The sequence below is a fragment of the Chlorocebus sabaeus genome, chromosome 18 (genome assembly GCF_047675955.1).
Source record: "Chlorocebus sabaeus isolate Y175 chromosome 18, mChlSab1.0.hap1, whole genome shotgun sequence".
Classification (NCBI taxonomy): Eukaryota; Metazoa; Chordata; class Mammalia; order Primates; family Cercopithecidae; genus Chlorocebus; species Chlorocebus sabaeus.
Window position 1 is genome coordinate 64,888,741 of NC_132921.1, and position 24,374 is coordinate 64,913,114.

Consider the following 24,374-nt stretch of genomic DNA (forward strand, 5'->3'; position numbering starts at 1 on the left):
AGAACTCAGCCATAACCAGTAGATCCTCACATCTGGCACCTGCTCACACATCCCCTCTTCTGCACATCTGGCCCTGGCTGGACCACAGCATTAGCCTCCTAACAAGGGAACTTGCTTCTGCAACAGCCACAGTGATGCTGTTACCGCTGAGTCAGAGCATGTCGCTATTCTACTCAAAACTGTCATGGATGCCTTCTTTAACTCAGAATATCGACTCCCTTCAATGGCCCACAGGCCCTCCATGATCAGTCCTGCCCCACCCATCACCTTTCTGACATCCTCTCCACCCGCACTATCCATCACTCCCCCATGCCCTCGCATGGGCCTCGATGCTGTTCTGTGCTGTAAGGCCTTGCAGTGGCTGTGCCTGATGCCTGGTCTATTTTCCCCAGATAACCTCATGGCTAACTCTCTGAGCTACTTCATGTCTTTGCTCAGATATCACTTTCTCACAAGGCCTGACTGCCCTCTTGAAAATTCTAACCTGTACTCCTGGCCCACATTCCTGATCTCTCCTACCCTGCTGTTTCTTATTGTTTCTATAACATGTATTACCTTCTGGTATAAAATATAATTCTACTTAATAGAACAGAATTCAATATAACGTGCTCAGTAATTTATCCCAAGCACCTACAGCAGTGCTTAGCGCTCAGTAAATATTTATTGAATGACTTAGAACGCCTAAACCTCACTGAGTGTTCCCCCTGTGCCAGCCACCACACTCAACATCTTACATGATTATCTCTTTTCGACTTCGCAACATGAGGGATAGTCATTTTCCTCATTTTACAGAAATAGATATGTAGAAAATGACATGAATCTACAGCTCATAGCTGAGGTTAGGACACAAAAGTGTCCACAAGGCAGATTTCTTTGGTAACACATTTTGAAAGGATATTGGGGTAGGAGATGGAACAAGCTTTCAAGTTCTCTGCACTCTCTGCTGTGTTTAGTGGTCTCTATTTTTAGCATTGGTATCTTCTGTCTGAATTATAACTGTTTTGAATGTTAGCATGGTCTTCACTAACTCTAGTAGTTTCAAGAGGTTATAAGCTGGGTGACACACTGGGGGTGGTTGATCAATGTGACATAGGGGTAGGTGAGGGGCATGGTTTAAAGTTAGGGTGCCCAGGGAAAGTCACTCAAGCCTCAGTGTTTGTATCCCCAAACTGCTGTCTCTGAGACTCCTTTGCAAATATCTATGTCTGATTTTACATGGTGGGTTAAAGTGTCTGTAAGTTTCCAGGATTGGCATTCATGGACACTCCTTGGGTTTTCTTTGTTAGAATTTGTGTCCTTCCATCTACTGTACCCTGCTCTAAATCTTGGTTATTTTGGTGCTCAATAGCTTCTCTACAAGAACGCTAAATCAAAGGAAGCACAACGCAAAACTCCATATTGATGTTTCAAGGAAAACCCAGTGGTGTATGATCAAGGGGAGTTGCTGACCGTAACTGGCATGACGTGCCCGCGGAAAGGGTGGGGACTTGGGTATGACGAGGGTTCAAATAACTACTCTGCTCCTTCCTAGTGTAATGAAGAAAAGTCATTTAAGCTCCTTGGTTTCCAATTTTCTCATTTACGAAATGAGGATAAAAATTTCTACTGTTCAGAGCTGTTCTAAAGACTCGGTGGTATAGAGAATGCAATGCTGAATTATGTCATATAGGCTGAATTTTAATCTGTTTAGAATAAATGTCTACTGTTACCATGGAAGGCTCAGGAACAGCTCTAAATCTTCCCATAACCTGAGAAAACTGCTGTGCTGTGTTCTCTGGTTTTTGTAAGCTATTCATTCTTGTAAGTCATTCATTCTACTTACAAGAATAAGAAAACATTCTTTTTAAATTATTTTCATCTTAATGTATGATCCAGCTTACTTGCAAGAATGGAAGGTGCCTGCTTTCCATAATCCCACCTTTTCTGTAAACATCTGCCTTATTTCATCCTAAGTCCTTATAACATTGGCATTAGGAAAGAGGTCCTCAGGTCATACACTAGACTCTGTTATTCATTTTTAGACTTTCTAGAGCAATGGTTCTGACCTTTGGTGAGTCACAGAGCTCCCTGAAAATCCGATGAAAGCTACAGTCCCTCTCTACAGAAAAGTTCTCATCTGTGCATAATTTTGCATATAATTTCAGATCATCCAAGACTCTACTGAAACCATTCATGGACAGAGGTTAAGAACCCTTGCCTAATAGTTGCAAAGTGGTCATGAGTAACACTGCTCCTTTAATCCTGATGATATTTTGTTGATTAGCATGAAACAGTAGTAATCTTGTCATTTTAAGAGTTTTTGTTTTCCTAAATTATTTTCTTTATTTTTCCCACTGTGACCAAGAACAAAGGCATTTAGAGTAAGCCGTCCAGAATTTACTTTATAACCCGTGGCTCAGAATACAATTGGTAACTGATCTGTACTGCAAGCGCACTGACACTAAACTAGTCATTGTTCCTAAGACTCACTAAGGTCAGCCAAGCCCTGGGCACATGTAACTCTCCATAGTTTCCACTTTAACCCTGGACATCTAACTACAAAGCAGAGCTAAAAATAGACCAAGCGGAGCACTTACACTCCACAGAGGTGCATTTCCAACCCCAGGGGTTTTAATCAACAACACTGTGCACAATCCAAAGAGAATGCTTTCATTTAGCAGGAAAAAGTTGCTTCATTTTGAGCAAGCTAAAATATAACCTAAAGGAATTATGAAGACTTTGAAGTGTTCAAAAAATATTATCTGCACCTGTGTTCTAGGTCTAAAAAAAGAAAGACTAAAATACCTTCAGGATTGAGTTGGCTTTCTTTGTCTTTCACATTGAATTATTCAAAGGAAAACATATTGGCATTTTTTCCCCTCTTGTTTCTAGGTCAGCATGTTTCTACCAAAAAGTTTAAGTTGTTCAAACATAGCAAGCCATAATAAATACCTACCTACAAAAATACATACATAGTAGGAAGGAAAAAGTAATGAGTTTGAACATAGAAAAATAATTACAGTTCCATTCCCTAGAGAAAGTTTATTGTCTAAGGCTCTTTATGGCCAAAATGGCTAAGTCTCCTGAGGATTATATAGAGCAAATGTTTTCATAATAAAATTTGCTCAAAGGTTTAATTACTAATGATATATCAGATTATGAATAAATATAAATATTGCATATGTGGCTAAAAGAAGGATTTGTATAAAATTAAAATAATTTTAATATAAAATTTTGCAATAGAGTTGAGAAAATAAAGATCCTTTAAAAATACAAATTCAAAAAACTCTGGATTCTACAGCACTGGGGAAATGAAATAAGAACACAAGTAGTTACCTTGACAACTGCCTTATAATGAAAATGCCCATCTTCTATAAACCTAGCACAAACAGTCCAGGAAAATGGATATTTAAAATGTAATCTTTCTCTATTACACGTATTTTCCTAAATGAGGTTCTTAAGCATATCTGCAGAACGTTTTTCAGGGAAACAAATTGAGGCTGTCATATACATTTGGTATTAATTCCTCCCAGCTTTTCTTTGGAAGGCAGTTCGTTTGAAGCAAGTGCTAGAAGAAATGAATTCACCTTGGTGACAGTATTTCCATATCTGCAGCCAATGTATGATCCTTATGAATATCCCACGGCAGAATATGACCTATGAACTTGAGATTGCGAAGTGATCCTGTTCCATTTTAAATGGAATTTCAGAGTGTTGCCATCATACATTCCAGGTAAACCCCAGCAGAATCTGGCTCTGTTACTGAACCCAGCAGAAGCTCCCAGGAGGCCACCATCACTGATAAAATAATAGCTGTAGATCAGATGCTGCTCAAATCCAAGAGGGATTTAGGAATTTCTGCCTCTGGAAGCATGCGTCACTTCTAGTTAAACTGACCACTCTATTACTTTCTCAATACCTTTTCAGATTCCCAGAGAAAACAGCTTTTCTAGTTGCCCTACCGGATATTTTGTGGACTTAAGTTTTGTAAGACTGAAAACTATGTTACGTTTATAGCAAAAAATGCAACCTATGCCAGATACTTTGGAGAAGAGGATTAGAAGCAGAAGGTGGTTATTGACCACATAGCCCAGAAATGTCTATGTTTTGAAGATCAGCAATTTTTTTTCTGTGGAACATAGATTTTAAATAAAAGTCACATGTATCTTGCAAGTGTTTTTTTAATCTCCATGAATAGGGGATCATTCTGAATATAAAGAAAATAAAACTTGCCTTGGACTGAGAAAGTAAATATCTGCCCATCACTCATCAGGCTGAAATAGCAGCCACAGATAAGCCAACTGCAAAGTGAACAGGAAATGACATTTCTCCAGGGACATTGCTGTTGTAAAGTGTCACGGTAACCCCCTTCTTCGAGTGACTATAGACTCACTGAGAAACTCTTCTCTAATATCAAAGACAATCAGTGAGCTTGCTGTTTAAAATTCTATCAGTAAGAGTAAAACATCTCACTCTTGCCTGCAGGATCTTAGTTGCTTCACTGAAGCAGAGAAGCAGCCTCAATTCCCACTTCTGGTGAGAAGTCCCAGATAAGGGGTTTGGGGATGCAACAGTCCACATTTATCTTAACTTTATTGTTTCCAAAGAAACAGCACCCTGGGTTCACTTTGCAGACCAGACCTGCATCTAAGCTCCACTCTTCCTAGAATCCTAAAATAGCCCTTTTCCCTCTAATGTTTAGTCTCCTTCATTGCATTGGGTCAATAAACCTAATTTTGTCAGAATACAGGTTGGTTCCTATTATTCTTTGACTGAAATAGGGCCATATTTTTATCAAATGGTCGAGCTAAAGAAACTATTTGTTGCATAAATAGTAGTTCTGAATTTAAGTATTTGCTATTAGATATTGAAAAAATATTTAATAGAATACATCTTTGCAGTAGTTCAGTCTCCTGTGACCTGTGAATTTTAAATTCTATATATCAGCTTCTCATCTAGGCAGAAACATTCCGAGTGCGAGGAAACCCGCTGTGAGTACTGAAATGATCTTTTCTAGCCCTGCTGCTGCTAAAGTAACCTGTGGCAAAATTTCCCTGCTCTTAGAAATAGCAAATTGGCAACACAAGCAAGGCTCGCCCGTGAGAACACCAAGCTCTTTGTGAAGCTAAAAGAGACAATAAAGGGAAATAGGTAGGCACAGGTCCCAGGTCTCCCAACCAAGGTCTGTCTGCACACTTGGTTGAAATGCTGGGCTGCTGTATTTAAGAAGTAACTGGGAGAGGCTGGGCACGGTGGCTCACGCCTGCAATCCTAGCACTTTGAGAGGCCCAGGCGGGTGGAACACCTGAGGTCAGGGGTTTGAAACCAGCCTGGCCAACATAGCGAAACCCCGTCTCCACTAAAATTACAAAATTAGCCGGGCGTGGTGGTGCATGCCTGTAATCCCAGCTACTCAGGAGGCTGAGGCAGGAGAATCGATTGAACCCAGGAGGCAGCAGAGGTTGCAGTGAACTCCAGCCTGGGCAACAAGAGCGAAACTCTGCCTCAGAAAACCAAGACCAAACCAATACAAAACAAGAAGTAACTGGGAGCGTTACTCAGAGCACACGCCTCTTCCCTGAGGTGGGAAGAGTGCTTCCGACATACCCATGGGAGGAGCCATAATCATAGGCTGAGGCCGCCTTCCGACTGACGTCAGAGCTCAGGGCGTACTGTGAGGCCTGCTGCTGGAAGGAGGCGGCGGACGCCTGACGGAAGGCCTCGGCTTCCTGGCGGTGCGCGGCGGAGGAGCGGCTGCTGTAGGCCGTGGAGCCCTGGGTGTAGATGGCCGAGCGCTTCTTCTCCTGCTGGTAGTGGCTCACGGTGGTGCGGAGGTCCTTGTTGCGGTAGCTGAAATCATAGTGCTGGTGGGACCTCTGATAAAAAGGCAAAGACATCCTGTGCCCCTTGAAGGAACCGGGCCACCTGAAGGAAAACAACACTTTTTGAGTGAATTATTAAGGAACAAATTCCATGGAACAAGTCATCTAAATCAATGTGTAAAAATCAATACTCTTGGCTGGGTGCCGTGGTTCATGCTTGAAATCCCAACCAGGATCTCTTGAGGCTGGGAACGCAAAGTCAACCTGGCCAACACAGTGAGACCCTATCTCTACAAAAAGAAAAAAGAAAAATTTAGCCGGGTGTGGTGTGTGTGTCCGTAGTCCCAGCTACTCTGGAGGCTGAGGCAGGAGGATTGCTTGAGCCCAAGACTTCGAGGCCGCAGTGAGCTGTGACTGACCCCTTGCACTCAGCTTGGGTGACAGAGCAAGACCTTGTCTAAAAAAATAAAATAAAAATTAATATTCTTATCTTTTCCAAAGAGTAAACCAAAAAGGGTATGAAGTTTAGCATAACTGGATATTCAAAAAACTCTCCACTTCATAGCCCAGATGGGCTTGTCCTGTCATTGTACCTTTTTAAAAAAAATTATATCTAGGAGGTTTTCCTAGAAAAACAAAGTTTTTCTAACCTGGCTATTGTGCTTTTTCCTCAGACTCTCCATAATACATATTTCTAATTTTCTGCCATTTCATTCTTCATTTGGGACTTCATCTGGGAGAATGTGGAAGGATAGAGTCATGTGGTGTTCATTCAACAAATAATTAGCAGCACCTACTGTGTGCCTGGCACCATCCAGCCCATCAAATCCAGTAGTGAGGCCGGGCGTGGTGGCTCATGCCTGTAATCCCAGCACTTTGGGAGGCCGAGGCAGGCGGATCACTTGAGGTCAGGAGTTGAAAACCAGCCTGGCCAACATGGCGAAACCCCATCTCTACCAAAAATACAAAAATTAGCCTGGCATGGTGGTGGGCACCTGTAGTCCCAGCTACTCCTCGGTGGCTGAGGCAGGAGAATCACTTGAACTCAGAGGCAGAGTTTGGAGTGAGCCGAGGTTGCGCCACTGCACTCCATACTGGACAACAGAGCAAGACTCTGCCTCAAAACAAAACAAAACAATACAGTGGTAAACAAAACAGACAAAATGCCTGCTGTAATCACCTTGTTCAGAACCATACAGTCTACTGCAGGAGAAAGACAATAGAGAAAACAAGTCAAGTATGACATAGGTTAATATGCCAAGAACCAGAGAAAAACAAAGCAGGTAAGAGGGATGGATGCAATTTTCAACAGCCTCAGCAGGGATAGCTTCCCTAGAAAGTACATCTGAGCATGAGACTTTCTGGGGAAGAGTATTCCAGTAGGAAGACCACAGCAAAGGCACTGAGGAATGAACATGACTGTTGTGCTCCAGGAACCGCTGACTGGCAGGGGTTCTGGGGTGGGAGAGGTATAGGAGATGATGTCAGAGAGGTGAGCTGTGAGCATGGGGGACGGGCTGGTAGTGTAGGGTCATGTAGGTAGCAGTAAGGACTTCAGTTAATACTGTGAAAGGGCTGAGAAGCCATTGGAAGACTCTGAGCTGAGACTCATTCTTGCCGATGTCTGAAGATGGACTGTGGAGGGAAGAGAGTGAAAGCCAGGAGACCTATGAAAGGGCTGAGTTGTATCCTCTCAAAATTCCTAGGTTGAAGCCCTAACCTCCAGTACCTCAAAATGTGACCATATTTGGAGATACGGTCCTTAAAGAGGAAGTTAAGTTAAAATTAGGCCATTAGGATGGGCCCTAATTCTGTATGATGGTGTCTCCATAGGAAAAGAAAACCAAGACCCAAATATGTATATAACAGAGGGAAGGCCATGTGGAGACACAGGGAGAAGACAGCCATCCATGAGCCAAGAATAGACCTGAGAAGAAACCAACCCAGCTGACACCTTCATCTTGGACTTCAGCCTCCAGAGTTGTAAGGTAATAAATTTCTGTTGTTTAAGCCACCCAGTCCATGGCACTTTGCTGACAAAAGAATACAAAGTCCGCTGCAGTTGTCCAGGCTAGAGGTGACAGGGGTAGCAGTGAAAGTGTGAGAGGTGGTCAAGCTCTGCACAGGTTTTGAAGTTAGAACCAATGGCATTTGCTGAAAGTTGTGAATTAGGATGTGAAACAAAGAGATGACTCCAAGGTTTTTGCCTGAGCAATTGAAAGACAAGTTGCTATTAACTGAGAGGGGGAGGAATGTGGGAAAGTATCAATTTGGGGTGGAAAAACAGGAGATTGATTTTAATGCTCTACATCTGAGACGCCTGTTAGACCTCCCAGAGGAGACATTTTAAGTGGGAAGTTGGATATGTGACTCTGGAGTGCAGGGGAGAAGTCCAGGATGCAGATTTACATTTGGGAGTCAACAGCATATAGGTGGTATCGAAAGCCAAGAAAACAGATGAGCACCATTATACACGGAAAAGAAAGTCCTAAAAGAAAACAGGTGAGAACCATTATACACGGAAAAGAAAGTCCTAAAAGAAAACAGGTGAGAACCATTATACACGGAAAAGAAAGTCCTAAAAGAAAACAGGTGAGAACCATTATACACGGAAAAGAAAACAGGTGAGAACCATTATACACGGAAAAGAAAATTACAGGCATGGTGGCTCACGCCTGTAATCCAGCACTTTGAGAGGCCAAGGCAGGAGGATTTCCTGAGCCCAGAAGTTTGAGACCAGCCTGGGCAACATGGTGAGACCTTGTCTCTATTATAAAAATCTAAGATAAAATAAAATAAAGTCCTAGAACTGAACCCTGGAGTATGCTAATCTTATATATAAGCTCTCTCAAATCTCACAAACACTTCAAGCAAAGGTATAGTCTCAAAGCAGGAAAAAAAAAAGACTGTTTGCTCCATAAGGAACATACAGGCTTCTAGTCTCCCTACATAAAGAGGTAAGAGAGTCGATTCCCAGGGTGGCAGCTGGCATTGTGAACCTGAGCTAACAGTTCTCCTGAAAGTCAAAGGTATGTTTGTTTAGCATAGGGTGGAGAGACATCACATTGCCTTAGCATTCTTGAATAGTCTATCCACTGAAGCAGGCCTATCAGCCATGTTGACAACCCTGGATGAAGTAATAGTTTTATAAAAGCTCCACCCCCAAGTGTTTTAATGCTGTAGAATTAGTTTTAAAGTGATCTGTTTTCTCCAAATGTCGTTTTTTAAAAAATTCAAAATGAAGAATGAATCCTTCTAAACTCAGCATATTCTTTGTCAAGTTTAAAACTACTTTTTATTTAAACTATTTTAAAAGTCAGCATGTATTCCCTAGAGAAGAAAATCGAGCAAACTTCACTCCAGAAATATTTATCTTAGGGCTCATGGAAGATATCAATCTACATGGCATTTCCTAAGAGAAAAAAATAGCTACTAGCAAGCAACTTTGCTTCAACCCTTAAATAGATGGCTATTTTCTGTTACAAAATATAGAGGATAATTACCATGTATAACTAATAACTACTAGACGAAAGGGGTTAGAAAATGTTAATACAGAATTATATTAGGCAGTTATAAAGATATTAGAGAAGTTTCTGTTATGATACTACATTGTAACATGGCACATGTTATTTTAATGATTTTCAAATAAATAATAAAGAACCTTGTTATGTTATAAACTAAATTCACTCCCCAGATGATTTGAAATGCTGTTATTTTCACAAAATAAAATCTTTAAATATCTTGCCCCAATACTATTTTTTACTCTGTTTCATTTCTCCCAAATACATTTATTTTTAATAATACTTAATATTCCTCTCACATAGATAGTAGGTTACGAGTAAACGGGGTTTGACTTGAAGTCCTCCCTGCTGTTGTCACAGCCCTGACCTCTGGAACAAAGGTACAACCACCTCCTCTTCATCAAGTAAGCCCTTGAAGTTAACTAAAGCCAGGATTAGCCCCAACACATGACAACTGGAGAAGGTTGGGAGGAAAGATGGTTTTAGTGTCTTTTGTTTCTTTAAGACCTAAATTTTCTTTCTGAAAATAATTTGAGAATTTAGGAAGAAATACAAATTCCGTAGCTGTAATTTATGATACCTTTGTGCAGTCATTAAAGGGCAAAAGCTGATGAAAACGATTCCCAGAAAAATCGCTATGTGGGGCTCTATGTTGCCTCTGAAATGTTACTTAACCGTTTTGAGGCCATATCATTGTGCACGCTCACATTTACCCACATTGCATTGTCACAGCAAGATCCCTGAATTATAAACTAGTGACTTCAGAGTTAATTTTTCTTCTTTTGGTCTAATTTGTAACCAGGGAGCATTGTATGGCACACACAGGACTGAAAACACGGGGCCTCCTGTCTCTCACCCATTTCAGATTTCAACCAAACCGTACTTGGAAGGAGCACTAAACACACGCTTGCAGTTCAATCCGAGGCAAATATGACCTCCTTACAGTTCCAGGAACAGCAGCTTAATTTCAAAAGAATACAGTGATGTGAGAGAAGAGCTGTGCCAGCCCAACTGGCACCCGGCTGTTCTGGTTTCCCTCCCTGGAGCTTCACTTTCCTATTTCTCTGTTATTCTGACATCTCTTTGAGAAAACTGCTGAGTTCAGAAGACAGAAAGAAAGCACTTACACTGCAGTGCTGCTAAGCTCATAAGCTATCAAGTGCATTCTTCTGCTTCAGTGTCACACTTACCAGTTTCCAAAGGAGTGATGGTGGTGGAAATGTTCCGATGAGGCCGAGGAGCTGGATGAGAGAATGAAAACTCCGCCTAGGTTGAATCCAAGAAAATGTTAAGAGGCAGGGCTAAAGACAGGACCCTGGAGGCCAGTTCAAAAATAATGCATGTGGTCAGGCAGTCGAATGTCAGGCCACACAACCAGCCTTTTATGGCCAAGAAAGCAGTTAAATATAGCAGCAGATGGGGAGGGTAGTCCCAAACCAGGAGGAGGAGAGGGGCACGGGCAGGTAGCTGCCTCAGTAATATAACTGCATAATGCCGGTCAATGGGTCTGGCCCAATTAAACGAAATATAGGATTTTTATTTGGCAACAGGAGCTATTTTCAACGTCGCTTTATCATTAGATAATGTAAAAGTGTAATGGAAAGAGAGGTTTGTGTTCACAGCTAAAAATAGGTGTAGTAATATGAGTCTCAAAATGGACTTCATGGAATTTTAATGCCAAGATATGGTTCTGGGCATGCCGTTAATAACACACGTACAGTACATTTAAAAGACACAAAGTGAAAAAAGAACTTGAAGCTAACTAAAGGCAAAACAAGGAAGAAATGGGTTACACGTGGTGGCAATTTTTACCTGACATCACAGTCACTATTTCTCTCATTTCAGGAAAATTTACAAGGTGAGGTCCTAGCTTCAAGCCTGACTATATATATATATATTTTTTTTTTTTTTGGGGGGGGGGTGGGATGGAGCCTCGCCCTGTCACCCAGGCTGGAGTGCAGTGGCGCGATCTCGGCTCACTGCAAGCTCTGCCTCCCAGGTTCACGCCACTCTCCTGCCTCAGCCTCCCGAGTAGCTGGGACTACAGGTGCCTGCCACCACGCCTGGCTAATTTTTTTTATTTTTAGTAGAGACAGGTTTTACCGTGTTAGCCAGGATGGTCTCAATCTCCTGACCTCGTGATCCGCCTGCCTCAGCCTCCCAAAGTGCTGGGATTACAGGCGTGAGCCACTGCGCCTGGCCAGGCCTGAATATTTGATTCCCTGTTCATTAACTAAAGCCTTTTGAGATGCAACTCAGTGTTTCATCCTTCCTAACTCAGAGTAAGGTCAGTCCATCTAATAAGAGATTCCCTTTCTTCGTTCTTTAAATGGTGTGACCAATGAAGAGGAGGTATAACCCGGTAGTGAGAGCCTGTGTTGTGGATTCAGACCAGATCTAGATCCCACTATACTGATAGCACTTAGTAGCCATGTAATCTCTAGCAATTTATTTCTCCTTCCTAAGCTTCAGGGTTTTTGTCTATAAAATGGGGATAATATCCAAATTATAGGATTGCTGTCGTGATTAAATGTGATACTGCAGACACAGCACTTGACCTAGTGACAGTTACATAATATAGACTCAGTAAATATCAGCTATTATTACTGACACCAATAATATAAAAACTCATTGTTAGATTATATGTATGCAGTAGGTTGGTATTTTGATCTATTGGCCTTATGTTCTGACAGTGATGTTACATCAACTGAATAAAGGTTACTTGTGTCTATCAAAATTGTTTTTCTTTTTGATACAGGGTCTCACTCTGTTGCCCAAGCTGGAGTGCAGTGGTGCAGTCTTGGCTCACTGCAACCTCTACCTCTCAGGCTCAAGCAATTCTCCCACCTCAGCCTCCCGAGTAGCTACAGGTGCGTGCCACCACACCCGGCTAATTTTTTTTTTTTTTTTAACTTTTGGTAGAAATGGAGTTTCACCATGTTGCCCAGGCTGGTCTCAAACTCCTGGATTCAAGTAATCCACCTGCCTCAGTCTCCCAAAGTGCTGGAAATACAGGCGTGAGCTACTGCACCCAGCCTCTTTCAAGATATTGAACAGACTCAATATTATAGTATACTTCATCATGACTTTCTTGATGATCACTACAGTTAACACCGTTGAGGACCTATCCAGTGCCAGACATTGGGATAGGCAGTTTACATACATGATCTCACTGACTTCTTATCATACCTTGCAAAGTACAGCTCCATTACCTTGTTGAGGAAAGCAAGGCTTCTAGAAGGGAAGGCATTTGCCAAAGATCACACAGCTGGTAGATGACAAAAACGCAACTTCATTCAGAGATATTTGATTCCAAACCCTGTGTACTTGTAGTCATGTATTGCTATCTCCTCCAATGTACTTTGCTGGTAAGAAACTAGATATTTTGAAATGGCCTTTCAAGTGCAATATGGTTCTTCACTTGTAATAGAGGGTTAGCTTCTGAGCTACTCAAAGTATGTAAAAGAATCTATTCCACCTAGTTCTGATCCAGTTACTTGTGAAATTCAGCCTGGAATTTCTTCATATACATACATCTGCTATTAGTGAGCATGTGGACATTTTAGCTATCTGGAAGCCATAGGCGAGTTTTCCAAGTGTTATGTTCCCCAAGCATCCATTTGTTCTTTAAACATCCAATACAGAATGCAGTGATTCTTCTCAAGTCTTATCCACCAGCCATTAGAATGATTCCTGGTGAGCCGTTTCTCTAGAGAATATTGGTAAATTGCCCCAAATCTTCTCAAAGCAGAAAAGAGGAAAAATAAACAATAGGAGATATAAGTCCTCCTAATAATAGCTAATATTTAATGACTATTTGCTATATGCCAGGAAGTAACACTGTTTTACAAGATCTTATTTGATTATCATATACATGAGTATCATGAAAACATTTTATGGATTAAGAAACTGAGATTTACAGCCAGACATGGTGGCTTACACCTGTAATCCCAGCACTTTGGGAGGTCAAGGCAGGCAGATTGCTTGAACTCAGGAGTTCGAGACCATCCTGGGCAACATGGTGAAACCCCATCTCTACAAAAAGTACAAACATTAGCCAGGTGTTGTGGCATGTGCCTGTAGTCCCACCTACTCAGGAGGCTGAGGTGGGAGAATTGCTTGAGCCTGGGGAGGTCGAGGTTGCAGTGAGCCAAGATCATACCACTGCACTCCAGCCTAAGCAACAGAGCGAGAGACCCTGTCTCAAAAAGAAACAAACCAAAAAAAATTGAGATTTAGAGAGATCAGTATCCTTAAAGTCACACAACCAGAATGTGACAGAGGATGGAATCCAGGACTGTTCCACACAGAGCACAGCCTCCTATATATCACACTGTGCTGCCTCTCAACCATTTAACTGTGTATGTATGCCTGTTTGTGTGTATGTGTGTGTGTGCACAAACACACAGTTATGTTGATAGTACCATGTGCCAGTACTGTCCATTAGAAGGAAGAACTGTTACAGAAGAAGAGTTTCATTTATGTTTCTTATGTAACAGACAATAATTTATTAGGTCAGAATGTACTGGCTACAAGTGTCAATACATTTAAATATTTACTGAACTTTCATCCTTGTTAAAAATACAAAAATGGGAAAAGTCCACACACACTATGGAAAAACTAAAATATTATTGATTCATTGATACTCAGGATCCCTGTGAAAGCCAGAGTTTATTCCAAACAAATATAAAATAAGTTTAGACAAAAGAAGCATGAGCTAGACCCAGGAGAATCTCCTAAGTGATCTTTCTGCTGTGGTATCATCTAGATTCAGGTTTTTCTAACAGCAAATTTATCTGAATTACAACTAGCTACATAATAAATTACATATGGTGATGTACTGGATAATAAAACTAAAGAAGAAAAACTTGGGCTCATATGAATCAATTATTGTAACTTAGTTATGATTCCTTTATAGATGTGGACTCTAGTCAATTACTCTTACTCATTATACACTTACAGATTTGTAATTATCCTGAAAACTTAATGGAGTGCTAACCAGTGGTTAATTTCAAATTTCCCAGAAAACCATCTAATGTAAAAAACACTTTTTAAAAAGTATATAAGCCTGGAAACTTCAGAAAATATTTGCTTCCAGAATTATAGCCAGTTTTCAAAAACAGTTTTAAAGTAGATACATTCTCTCTTCCAACTAACTATAAATGCATTAATATTTTTATAAGTGTGAAGTGATGAGTTTAACTAACAATAGTGTATCCTAAAAGCCAAAATAAATGTATGAATTATATTTAGCCACCTATCAATTTTCCAGCTCATTTTTGTTTTATAGACTAGGTAGTTAGCACAAATCTATACACGAGCGAATAAACAAAAGAAATAGTCTTCATTAATTAAATATAATGGAAACAAACACAAATTAAACTCCAACTGAAATGAAGAACATTTTTTCTTAACTTGCTGATTTTAATTAACAAATAAAACTCATGCATCAATAATATATAAAAAGGCCCACATTTACTCAAGTCAGTTGATAAAGCATTTATTGAAAACCTGTAAGACATCAGGCATTGTACTATGTCCTAGTATACAAAAGTAACTAATTCATGCCCTCAAAGTAGCCACTAAAGTGATGGATTAGAGCCCTTTGTCTTTGTTGGGTAGATAAAAATTACATAAGACTATTTATGTTACAGTGTGATAGGTGAATGATGAAATGATGGACACAGCACAGAGGAGTATGTGATTAGTTTTTATAGCTGTACAAAGCAAACACAAAAAGAATCCCTCTCCTTTAAAAGATAGGGATTAGCCAGTGCGGTGGCTCACACCTGTAATCCCAGCACTTTGGGAGGCCAAGGCCGGTGGATCACTTGAGATCAGGAGTTTGAGACGAGCCTGGCCAACATGGTGAAACCTAATCTCTACTAAAAATATAAAAATGGGGAAGCAAAAATGACTGACACTGGCCCCAGAAACAGGGATTTCCAAATTCTAAGCAATATTTCTTCAATGGAGATGCTTTCCACGGAAGGAAAGGCTTAAATAAATTGTTCAGTGAGCTCTTTTGAAAGCTGTAAATTTGCTGTATCCTTCCTACCTCAGTGTTGCCTAATTTATAGGCAACACTAAAATAGAAAGACACCATATTTGGCATCTAGTCCTGTTGTTTATTAACTTTGAAAAATCATTTCACCTCTCTGAAGCTCCATTTTCTCATCTGTAAACTAAAGGGCTTCGAGCCAGATGATCACTAAGGTGCTTTCCAGCTCTAATAACCTGTGCTATCAATCCACAAAGTAACTGTTCTATTCTTGCCTTGTTCATAAGCAGATTAGCAGCATTCTGTGCGGAGCAATTTGTGGGAAGAATAAAACAAAGCCTCCTTGATCCAAAAATTCTGCTTCTACCTGCTGGCTCACATCTGAAATACTCCTCCCTGAGAGTGTCATTTTATGACTTTAATCCCTACTATGCTGAAAATAATCCAGAAAGATATTTCAGTATGTTATTGTTTCTTTTAAGTCTTTGTGTGTGATGAGTGGGGCAGACGGAGGGAAGCAGAGCCAGTGGTGAGTGTGGGAGTGGCTGGAGGGTGGGGCCTAGGACTCTTATCAGAAGCCAAATTTCATCTAGCTATTAAATGAACTAGATCTAAACTAGGTGAACTAAAACTAAAATTAGTTTTGTTTTGTTTTGTTTTTTTCGAGACACAGGCTTGCCCTGTCGCCCAGGCTGGAGTGCAATGGCACAATCTCAGCTCACTGCAACCTCCGCCTCCCAGGTTCAAGAGATTCTCCTGCCTCAGCCTCCGAGTAGCTGGGACTACAGGCGCCTGCCTTGACACCCGGCTAATTTTTGTATTTTTAGTGGGTTTTGCCATGTTGGCCAGGCTGGCCTCGAACTTCTGACCTCAAGCTTCCCTCAGCCTCCCAAAGTTCTGAGATTACAGGCATGAGCTACTGCACCTGACATAAAATTAGATCTAAATCTAAAATTAGATCTAGTTTGAATGTTGAGTGTATCTGGGCAATGGCAAAATTAAGGCCAGTGCAGTTGACATCTTGCATCAGAATCCACAGACTGTGAGGGGCCCCTGTGAGCTCCCTTCCCAGTTGTGGATGGGGGAAGAAGTGCTGAGTTGAAAGCCCAGCCCTGAAAGGGCATGCCTGCCATGGTGCAGAACTGGTAGTAGGTAAGTGGTGGGACAGGGCCCAAGCCTTAGTCAGATCTTTGCCTATTACCCTGTCCTCTAGACTAGAATCCAAGCCATTAGGAAGCACAAACATAATTCCACAGTGGTCTTGGTTTTTGTGAAATGCTCCACTCATGGTTATGTAAATGGAATTATTATTATTATTTTTTGTTGTTTGCTTATTTGTTGTTGTTGTTGTTGTTGTTTGAGATGGAGACTCACTCTGTCTGCCCAGGCTTGGGTGCAGCGGTGTAATCTCAGCTCACTGCAACCTCCACCTCTTGGGTTCAAGCAATTCTCTGCCTCCGTGTCCTGAATAGCTGGGATTGCAGGCGCCCGCCACCATGCCTGGCTAATTTTTTTGTTGTTGTATTTTTAGTAGAGACAGGGTTACACCATCTTGGCCAAGTTGGTATTGAACTCCTGACCTTGTGATCCACTCACCTCAGCCTTCCAAAGTGCTGGGATTACAGGCGTGAGCCACTGCGCCCGGCCTATTATTATTATTATTATTATTATTATTATTATTATTTTGAGATGGAGTCTCGCTTTGTCGCCCAGGCTGGAGTACAGTGGCACCATCTCGGCTCACTACAAGCTCCGCCTCTCAGGTTCACGCCATTCTCCTGCCTCAGCCTCTCAAGTAGCTGGGACTACAGGCGCCCACCACCACACCCAGCTAATTTTTTTTGTATTTTTAGTAGAGGCAGGGTTTCGCGGTGTTAGCCAGGATGGCCTCCATCTCCTGACCTTGTGATCCTCCCGCCTTGGCCTGCCAGAGTGCTGGGATTACAGGCGTGAGCCACCGCGCCCGGCCTGGGATTACTTTTTATTCTTCATTAGTCACCTATATTCTCTGTCTTCTCAATTCCTTCCTGCATCAAAGAAGTTCATTTTGCCCATCTGAACCTTCTTCCCCTGTTCACAGGAGGAGGGAAGCCCTTTATTTGTTAAGGTGCACCTGGCCCTTGAATTGTTAGATAATTAAGTAGAAGCTGATAAAATACTTTCCTATAAACCAAAGGAGGGGGATAGCAAGTGGCCTTTGTTGAAGCTCCCAATACAGAGGGGGAGGAGTGATCTTGGCCTCTTCCAGAGCCCCAGACCCCAGAACAAAGGCTTGGCACCTCTCTCCCTAGACTACCCTTTATGGAGGAGAAGGAGAGCAGAGTCAGGATGAATGGGCAGCGTCTTAAATGCCGAACATGTCCAGAGTCCAGCCTTAGCCACATTTAATATGTCCCAAGGCCATGGAAAGTTGACTCTGGTTATGCTGATTCACACCCTCCTCCCACCATGCCCTTCCCTCCCCTGCTCTGGTTAATGAAGAATTGTCTGCATGCTGTATTATGGCTGAGGACAAAGAACAGGTCAGGCAGCCAAGGCTGGTTAATCTTTTTGCTTTCCTGTGTCTGTCAGGAATTGGGCTGACTTAGACTGAAACAGTGCCCTTTCATCATTCACCAGTGATTGTCAGTAAATGTTGTGTTTGAATTTCCAGAAATATGACACAATTTCAAAATCTTGCACTTTGAGAAGACAGATGGCCCCATCAGTATTTTCACGTAATGGCATTAGCAACTAGAACTAGAATCAAACTACTGGAGAATCAAAATTCCATTTCATGAATCTGTTCATTTGTAACCCTAATGCATACATTATGTGGGATTTGCTGAAGACCTAAGGAATGTCATGTTCCATTCCTTCATGTCAGCATGAAGGGTGCACTGGATGGAGAGTAGAAGTGCTGCAGTAAACCAGGCACTGGGATTGAGGACAGAATGTGGACTGTCGCTATGACAAAGGGAGAATGCATTCAGACAGAGCTCACTATGTCCTCTTCTGCTTCATACCTTCCAATGGCTCATCACTGCCTGTTCTTCCCCAGGTGGCCTCCTCAGCATGGCATGAGAGCATCTTCACCCTATGAGCCTCTGTAATTCTCCAGCTCTGCCCCTCTCCATTCCCCCTGCCTACCTCCTGAGTTTCAACCACAGGTAATTCCTTGCAAGCCCTCAAACTCCAGGACTCCAGTGCCCCGGATCCCTCATACCTGTTGCTCCTCTCAGCCCTGCCAACACACACACACTTCCTCACTACCTTCACCCCGCTCCTTCAACACCCTGTGCCATCTCCTTCCGGAAGACTTCCCTACTTCCACTAGGATTGGAATTTTGTCTTGCAGTATTTATGTGTTGACTTTTCTGTGTCTGCACAGTGATAGTCACTGGTAGGAGTGGGATCTCTATGGCTAGGTGCTCCCAGTACCTAGCAAAGCTCCTGACCCACAGCAGGCCTTTAATAAAGAATTACTGAATGAGGAAAACTGGGAAATGTGGCATAGGACAACTCCTCAGGACATAGGGACTCCTTAGAGATGGGAAAAGTAAGGGCTAGGAGTCAGTGTGGCCAGGGATCAGCTGTTCAGCTGTGGGGAGGCCAACTGCTGCAAGCCCCTCTTAACCTGCCTGTGAGGCTCAGGAGCTGGTGGGTAGATTCTGGGAGTGGGACAAACCCCTAAGCCAGAAAACTGCCTGCACCTATAGTCCGGGCCAGGCAGCTGGAGGTGAGTATTAGAAAGCAAGACCCCAAAGCCCATTTTCTAACATTTTTTGTCTCTGTTTTTCTGTCTATTCATAAATAGATATTTGGAATTATAATGACTTCCAAATGATGAGATGCTTTCTTTCTTTCGTTTTTTTTTTTTTTTTTTTAACTTTCTTGTATTTTTTTTTACTTGATTTTAAGATATAATTAGCATCAAGAACTGTGAAGGTATATACATACAATGGAATATTATTCAGCCTGAAAAAGGAATGAAATCCTGACACACACTACAACATGGATAAACTCTGAAGACATTATGCAAAGTGAAACAAGCCAGTCACACAAGGACAAATAGTGTATGATTCCACTTATATGAGGTACCTAGAGTAGTTGAGTTTATAGACAAAGTAGAACAGTGGTTGCCAGGGGCTAGGGAAAGGGGGTAATGAGGAGTATTGCTTAATGGGTAGAGTTTCAACATGGAATGATTAAAAAGCTCTAGAGCAATGTGAGCCGGGCGCGGTGGCTCACACCTGTAATCCCAGCACTTTGGGAGACCAAGGCGGGCGAATCACAAGGTCAGGAGTTCGAGACCAGCCTGGCCAACATGGTGAAACCCGGTTTTTACTAAAAATACAAAAAAATTAGCTGGGCATGGTGGCAGGCGCCTGTAATCCCAGCTACTCGGGAGGCTGAGGCAGGAGAATCGCTTGAACCCAGCATGCGGAGATTGCAGTGAGCTGAGAGCGAGCCACTGCACTCTAGCCCAAGGGGCTGTATGAGACTCCATCTCAAAAAATAAATAAATTAATTTTTAAAAAGCTCTAGAGATGTGTAATGGTGATAGTTACACAACATTGTAAATGTACTTATTGCCACTGAACTATATCCCTAAAATGACTAAAATGGTAAATTTAATGTTATGTATATTTTACCACAATTCTTTAAAAAAAGAACCCAGGAGTCAGAGATTTTACCCTACGTGCAAGCTAAAAAGTGAGCCTGCTACAGTTTCATGGGTGTTAACAGAAGACAAAGAGCTTTACTCCCGACAGCAAGAGCAGTGACTGAGTGTCAGCATATTCTTCACTGGTTTGCCAGCCCCCAATCCCCATGTTCCCAAAGGACAACGTGATAAAGACCAGGTGACACCTACAGTCACGATGGGCTGCATTACAGAAGAAGAATCTTGACTTTAGAGCACCTGACTGTTTCATCATGAGCATTCAGCTTACCTGCCCTTTGCCGCAGAGGGAGATATTCTTGTTACACTGGATAGTAAGCGTGTCTGCCTTTTGCTCTGGCTGGAGATACTTCCTCTGTCTTCAAAGGCTGCAGAAACAGGCTGGAACAAAGGAGAGCCAGAGTTTCGCTTGAAACATGTGCTGAAACACAAGAGACCCGTGGAGAATTGTCTCCCAACAATGACTGTGTGTTATTTTTACAAAAACAATATGTTTTTTTTTCCTTTAAAAGTAAGAACCAGAATCTGAGTCTCCAGTTTCAATTCATTTCGAATTTCCTTTTAACAGTTTATAGCAATAAAATTGACACACCATAAATTAATCCATTTTAAGAGTAAAGTTTAGTGAGGTTTAGTCAATTTTTACATTGTGCAACCATCACCAAAATCCGGTTTTAAAACACAACTATCACCAAAATCCATTTTTAAAACACTTCCATCACCCAGAAAGGTTTCCTCAGGCTTGTCTGCAGTGAATCCTGGGTCCCGCGCATGCCCGAGGCCACCACTGACCTCTGTCTCAACAGTTCAGCTTTTTCTAGAAATTTCATACAAATGGAATCCTACCATATGTAGTCTTTTGTGTCTGGTTTCTTTCACTTGGCAAGATGTCTGTGGTGGTGTGTGATTTGGCAGGTTGTTTCTTTTTATTGCTAAGAAATGTTTCATTGAAAGATAGACTACATTGTGTTTTTCCATTCATCAACTAACGGACATTTGCATTATGCCTGGTTTGAGGCTATTGTGAATAATGCTAACTTAAATCTTAAAACTTAAAATCTATTTTTCCTTATTTAACTGAATGAAACATCAAAGCACTGACCAGGATAGGCATGGTGGTTCATGCCTGTAATCCCAGCACTTTGGGAGGCCAAGGTGGGCTAATTGCTTGAGCTTAGGAGTTTAAGACCAGCCAGGGCAACATGGCAAAACTCCATCTCTACAAGAAATACAAAAAATTAGCTGGGTGTGGCCGGGCGCGGTGGCTCACGCCTGTAATCCCAGCACTTTGGGAGGCCGAGACGGGCGGATCACAAGGTCAGGAGATCGAGACCATCCTGGCTAACACTGTGAAACTCCGTCTCTACTAAAAATACAAAAAATTAGCCGGGCGCGGTGGCGGGCGCCTGTAGTCCCAGCTACTCTGGAGGCTGAGGCAGGAGAATGGCGTAAACCCAGGAGGCGGAGCTTGCAATGAGTGGAGATCGCACCACTGCACTCCAGCCTGGGCAACAGAGCAAGACTCTGTCTCAAAAAAAAAAAAAAAAAATTAGCTGGGTGTGATTGCATGTGCCTGTAGTCCCAGCTACTTAAGAGGCTGAGGCAAGAGGATTGCTTGAGCCCAGGAGGTTGAGGCTGCAGTGAGCTATGATCATGCCACTGTCCTCCACCTGGGCGACAGAGTGAGACAAAACAAAACAAAACAAAAACTAAGGTATAGAGAAATTCAGTTATTTGCTCTAGAACACACAACTAAAAAGTATTAGAGCTAGGATTCAAATTCTGATAATTCAGATCCAGAGTTAATATGCTTAACAGTGTGCAATATTTCCTCATAAATAAAAACAAAGCATTTCTGATGAAATTCTACTTTTACAATTTCTAAAATAATGTAGATACCATTTTTTCATGTGAGACAGGTCTACGTTTCCAAGTATAAATGTGATTATGTTCTGTTTTCCTCTTTCTCTCTCTCATTCCCCAAGAGTCCCTTTTCTTCCCTCAGTCCACACTGAAACAGAAATGAAGATGCAAGAACAAAACAAAACCACCCTTCAGACTTTGCAGTCTCCCATACGAGCTTACAGAGCTAGCGTTTCCTATCCTGCTCACTAGATAACACTAAGCTTTAAAGGAAGAGGAAAAAGGCAGAGTACACTAGAATGGGTAAGCCAGGATTGATAGAAGGGATAGGCGGTCCTCAACCCGGAAGGAAAAGGACATTGGTGGAAAGAACAGGGGAGCAGAGAGAAAGAGGATAATTTATTTTTTTAAATGGCCTTTTAAACTTGGAGACGCTATGCTAAGTGAAATAAGCCAGACACAAAGAACAGATACTGCATGATCCCATTTATATGAGGTACCTGCGATAGTCGAATTTATAGAGACAGGAAGTGGAGTCATAGCAACCAGGGTCTGAGGTGGCAGGGTGGGAGGAATTAGGAGTTAATGTTTAATGGGTATGAAGTTTCAGCTGGGGATGATGAAAAAGTTCTGGAGATGGGTAGTGGTGATGGATGCAAAACAATGTGAATGTACTTAATGCCAGAGAAACTGTATACTTACAAATGGTTAAAGTGGTAAATTTTATGCTATACATATTTAATCACAGTTTTTAAAAATGAACTCTTGCTAGTTCATCACTGCTCAGCACAGACAGCCCATCATTCAGCAGTCCTGGACATTGATAATCTCATCCTCCACAACAGAGATGTTGGAGGAGGAGATAAGGACACCCACGGGGATTCAACCCTTTCAGCTGGGATCAGTTGCTGTCTCTCTATGAGGGGCAGTAATGGAGGCACCAGTATCACACTTGGTTCTCGCCAATGTCCTACCCTGTCCACAGTTGTCCTTTCAATAACAATGAATGTGTTGTATTGCTCTGCTATAATTTGTTACCTGGTCTCTGAGTGTTGAGCACCTGGAAATTTCCAGTCATTCACCAGGACTAGAAGCTGGAAGCAGGCACTTGGAGCATCTTTAGTTTCAACCCAGCTCTTTTATCACCTCTCTGTGACTTCTTTTGAGAGGCCTTTCAGCCTCTCGGGCTCTTGTTTATTCATAGATCCCCTAATAGAGTGGGATTGGAAGAGTGGTTCTCCTTCCTGGCTGTACATTAGTATCACCTGAGGAGCTTTTAAACCGTACTCAGGCCTAGGCCATATTCTAGGACTATTAACTCCATATTTCTGGCGTGAGACATGAACATCAGTGTTTTTTAAAAGCTCTGAAATGATTCTAACATGCAACCCAAGAGAAAAAAAAATAACTTCTTAGGTCTCTTTCAGTTCCAAAAGGATGAAAGCCTGAATTAAAAAGAAAGCTATAAATATTTTGTACAAATAGAAGTATTCCTTTTTAACTACCTCCTTGGGAAGTATTTGCCCAGAAGGTACTATGAATTGGAGGGTATGTTTTATGAGATTGCTATTTGGAATAATTAGGCTAATGTATAATACCATCAACCAAATATGAATGTACTCTTTCCTCATTGTCCCATCAATATTGGAATGGTTAATTTTAGTTTATTTTAGCAAGCTGAACAGAAGTGAGATGTGGCCGGGTACGGTGGCTCACGCCTGTAATCCCAGCACTTTGGGAGGTCGAGGCAGGTGGATTACCTGAGGTCGAGAGTTCGAGATCAGCCTGACCAACATGGAGAAAACCTGTCTCCATTAAAAGTACAAAATTAGCTGGGCATGGTGGCACATACCTGTAATCCTAGCTGCTCAGGACGCTGAGGCAGAAGAATGGAGAATCACGTGAATCCAGGAGGCGGAGGTTGTGGTGAGCCGAGATTGTGCCATTGCACTCCATCCTGGGCAACAAGAGTGAAACTCTGTCTCAAAAAAAAAAAAAAAAAAAGTAAGATGTATCTCATAGCTATTCTCAAATGCGTTTAAAAAATTGTGAGGCTGACCATCTCCTTAAATGTTATCCCACTATTTGGCTTTCCTCTTGTGTGAGGTATCTTTTTCCTGAGATCATTATTAATCTGTTAATGTGATAATAAAATAGCTATCATTATTGAGACCTATTGTGTGCTAGATACTATACCAGAGCTTTACAGATATTATTTTATATATTTGTTACAAAATTTCTTCAAGGCAGTTATTATTCCCAAGTTAAAATGAAAATGAGGCAGGAGAACAGGGTCTGGAGGCAGGGAACCTAAGGCCGAATTCATGCTGACTTCCTAGAACTCAATCACAAAGAAAACCCCAAGTTTCCATGCCCAGGTAAGAAAAGGACCAGAGGCTAATCCCTTTGCAACCTCCCATTTTCTGAGTGGCAGATGAAAAATTGAAAGTGCCTCTGATTTGTCCCCTCTGGAAGACAATCAGGCTGGTTGCCAGCCAAGTTTTCATTTGCATAGTACTATAACT

General features: G+C 41.8%; 1 protein-coding gene across 3 annotated transcripts in view; it reads right to left on the reverse strand.

Annotated features, from left to right (window-relative positions):
- MYOM1 (myomesin 1) overlaps positions 1 to 23,847 on the reverse strand; it is a 158,654-nt gene extending 134,807 nt beyond the window's left edge. Inside the window, exons 1-4 of one of the 3 annotated variants that reach the window (XM_037982472.2) lie at positions 23,702 to 23,842; positions 20,258 to 20,367; positions 10,513 to 10,588; positions 5,587 to 5,904 (exon numbers count right to left, since the gene is read on the reverse strand). In XM_037982472.2, the coding sequence (XP_037838400.2) occupies positions 5,587 to 5,876 (290 nt within the window). In that variant the 5' untranslated portion in view covers positions 5,877 to 5,904; positions 10,513 to 10,588; positions 20,258 to 20,367; positions 23,702 to 23,842. Of the gene's footprint in view, positions 1 to 5,586; positions 5,905 to 10,512; positions 10,910 to 20,257; positions 20,368 to 23,701 lie in introns of those variants that run through there. The other 2 variants (XM_037982474.2, XM_037982473.2) reach the window with 2 other exon arrangements.
- Positions 23,848 to 24,374: the final 527 nt, after the last annotated feature.